The 3,585-nt window shown below is 32.2% G+C and overlaps 1 protein-coding gene across 1 annotated transcript; it reads left to right on the top strand.

The window, feature by feature from the left end:
* The first annotated feature begins 2,321 nt into the window (after positions 1–2,321).
* Positions 2,322–3,128, top strand: LOC122112604 (coiled-coil domain-containing protein 70-like). Its single transcript, XM_042685462.1, has one exon. The coding sequence runs from the start codon at positions 2,322–2,324 to the stop codon at positions 3,126–3,128; it is 807 nt and encodes a 268-aa protein (XP_042541396.1).
* Positions 3,129–3,585: the final 457 nt, after the last annotated feature.

Genomic DNA, 3,585 nt, shown 5'->3' with positions numbered 1-3,585 from the left:
TCTGTATTTAGTAAAAAGAAAAAAAACAAAACTATTGTCAGCAGAGAATGAGGTTTTTTCCGTTAATATGCTGAAGCATATTAATGTGTTCTTGATGTTAATTCAAGCTTATTCATGAATTAAGCCTAGTTTTGTTACTATTCTATTCATCAGTAAATTGCATTAAAATCTGTTGTGATTTGTGTGTCTATGGTCATTAAGGACCTAGATTTCTGTTCTTGAAATGTTCATGTTAAGTTGTATATTTGTGTTGTTTAAACATAGTAAGTTGACCATTTCTTAACACCAATAAAAATTCATGGATTATTAGGATTCTTTCTTAAATATATGGACATATTATCCAACTAAAATCAAGTTAATAGAATCATAGAAAACAAATCATTCTGATAGTTCATGTGTGTTTAATCAAATGTTACCTCACAAATATATATTACAGATTTTTCCAGTTAAATAAGTCAATAAAACTATTTAAAATTGGAAAATAAGTGATTTAGAATAATACACTGAGGAAGACACATGGGTCTGTACTTTGTTGTGAGGAAATATTAAATTATAAATTCAATAGATTACAATTTTTCTTAATGTTGTGATTATCCTTAAAGTTCAGAATCACAGCATTCCAATTCTTTTTCATAGAACTCTTCTTGAGTTCTTGGCTACCATGGAAACAGGATAAAAGCAGAACCAAAAGGAACCACATATCAGGTAAAACATTTTCTCAGTTCACTCACTGGTGAAAATTGTCCAATTAAATTAAAAACATAGACAATGAACGCTTATAGGTTTTGTCTTCAATTTTATATTATTTCTTATTCTATACCATTATACTTTTTTGATTTTTAAAATAGTGTGAGCACATAAAGAAGAATAAATTTTTTTTGTTTTAGACTTTATTGCACATTTAGCAGTTAAAATGTTAACAGCAGTAAGTATATTATAAAATAAATAAGTTAGAAAATATTCATTATTAAGTGATTTGGGATTATTCTATTTAAATTTAAATTTATACCCTAAACCAATAAAAATTTGATACAATGATGCCAATTATAAAAGTATCACAAATACACACACATATATATGTGAATATATATATACATATATATGTATGTATCAGTACTCTGTTATTTTCTGAGTGATCATATGTTGCTGATACAAGAACAAAAAATTTTCCAGGTGTATTTCCTTGAGATCACATATACTCTTATGTACTAATGCTCTTTAATTAGTAGTTTTAATATTTAATTCTTTTTCAGCTTCTCTATATAGTGTTTATTATTTATGAACTCTTAAAAATATTAATATTTTGAATCAATAGCATAACTTACATGAGCAGGCATTAGGTACATATTAATTTAATAATCATGAAATCAAATATAATCTTTCTTTGGGGATTTTTTTTTCTTAAAATATCATGATTAAAATTCCTCCCAAAGTCACATATCTGACTCAATGTGTCAGAACACTAAATGACATCACTATTATGACATAAAATGTTGCTTGGATATTTTCTGTACAGAAACTAGACGTAGCAGGGAGCTCAGAGATCACAAGAAACGTGTGTGTCTGAATACTTTATACTATTAATAACAATTAAATGTTCTAAACATTTAAAATTAAATATTGTAAACATTTAACAGTTGTGAGTGTGTGTGTATGTGTGTGTGTGTGTGTGTGTGTGTGTGTGTATCTGTGTGCTTGGACTCAGGCCCTGGGCCTGTGTCTTTCTTTTTACTTTTCTACTTGAGTCACACCTCCATTTCTACCTTTTTTGGTGCTTTTTTGGAGATAAAAATTTTTTGGACTGTCCTGCCAAGGCTAACTTCAAATTGCGATCCTCAGATCTCAGACTCTTGAATAAATAGGATAACAGGCATGAGTCACAAACATACAGCTTAATTATATAGTTAAGACATCTTTCCAAGAGAAGCATTTTAAATATAGTATATTTCTGTATTTATAATAGAAAATATATAAAACCAATTAGTGAAAGACTAGTATTTAGGAGAAATCATTTAGCTTATACGTCTAGACAATAATTTAATGTATTAGCTTTGATTCAATATCAAAAATTATTGTTTTTATTCGTTTATGTTATGATTCAAACCTAGTTTGTGTGATATTAAAGCCAATTCGATAACTTTGATTCCTATTTTCAGTTTCCTTCATCAGTGAGTCTTGCAAAACTTTGTGTACATCTCTGATTTATTTTTTTTCTGATACAGATCAAGACAAGAGCCAGTAATCTTTGAAGACTATATCAACAAATGTACTTCTTTTTTCAGTAGTAAATACTAGCTCAACAGGAAACATATTAAGAAATTATGGACATCTCTAAGTCAAAATGGATCAATAAAGAGAAGATATTATGCTTGTTTTCCTCTTTATTTTCTTATGCCCAAGATCAAAATAAATGCAAGTATGAATCTCATAAAGTGGAAAAATGCCTTTGCAAAGAAAACAAGGTATCCAGAGATGAAAATATGGCTCTTAGAAAGGAAAATAAGTCCCTGTGGGGAGAAAACAAAGCCCTTCGAGAAGAAAACAAAGGCTTTAGAATGAACAATCAATTCATCAGGGAGAGGAATCAGCTCCTGAGACAGCAAAACCAGGTCCTGTGGAAAGTTAAAAGGGTGGTTCTGGAGAGTCAGAAACTATCTGGAGAAATCATCAATGCACTAAGCACAGAAAGAAAATCTTACTGGCAACAGAATCAAGCCCTGACTGCTCAGATCAAGGCTCTCAGGCAACAAGAAAAAGCCTTCCAGAATGAGTCAAAAGCACTTGAGGAGGAGATTCGATCGCTGCAGGAGGAGATCAAGGCACTGCAACATCAAGAGAGAGCAATCAGAATGGAGGAAATGGCCACACTGAAGGAGGGCTTAGCTCTAGAGAAAGAAGAGCGAGCTTTATGGAAGGAGGAGCAGGCTCTCCGTGAAGAGAACAAGGCTCTCAGAGAAGAATACAATGCTCTTCAGGAGGAGGAGAAAGCCCTGCAGGAAGAGACCAAGATCCTTGAGGAGTGGAATGGTATTCTTCAGGGAAAGAGCACAAGTGGCCTTGCTGAGAAAACAGGCAGTGACAGAAGAGAGCTAGGGAGCTGTGACCCGGAAGTGCAATCAGAGAACTAATGAAAATGTTTAACACACCATATTGACTCATGATTGCAGTCAGGAGTGAAAATTTACATTGCCCACGATGTGGTCCCGGGAACTAAATAAATTTGTGAAACTTAAAAATAACGCGGTTCTTGAAGTTTACTTATTGTTTACCTTGTGCGGTGTAAATATTAGATTACATTGTCAAAGATGGACCAATCAAACCATGTGGAATTGATGGCTCAAGTGGATTTGCCCTTTATTTTCAGAGACACCAGTAACATCGCTCTTAATGTGAAATGTATAAATGGTGTGGTGAAATATAACTTTCTATATATTCACTTCACAATTATTTTCCTTAATTATTTCACTTAATGATATTATTGAAGTAGTATTATTGAAGTATTATTTATGTGATAATAGAAAATGTGTAATGATGGGCTAGGAAGGTGGCTCAGTGGCAGAGCTCTTGCCTTACATACATGAGGCC

The sequence above is a fragment of the Dipodomys spectabilis genome, unplaced genomic scaffold (assembly GCF_019054845.1).
Source record: "Dipodomys spectabilis isolate Male_0828 unplaced genomic scaffold, ASM1905484v1 ptg000095l, whole genome shotgun sequence".
Classification (NCBI taxonomy): domain Eukaryota; kingdom Metazoa; phylum Chordata; class Mammalia; order Rodentia; family Heteromyidae; genus Dipodomys; species Dipodomys spectabilis.
This window is presented reverse-complemented; position numbering and strand designations above follow the sequence as displayed.

Excerpts from the sequence above, each read along its gene's own strand:
- LOC122112604 (XM_042685462.1), top strand. The coding sequence starts at position 2,322 with ATGGACATCTCTAAGTCAAAATGGATCAATAAAGAGAAGATATTATGC.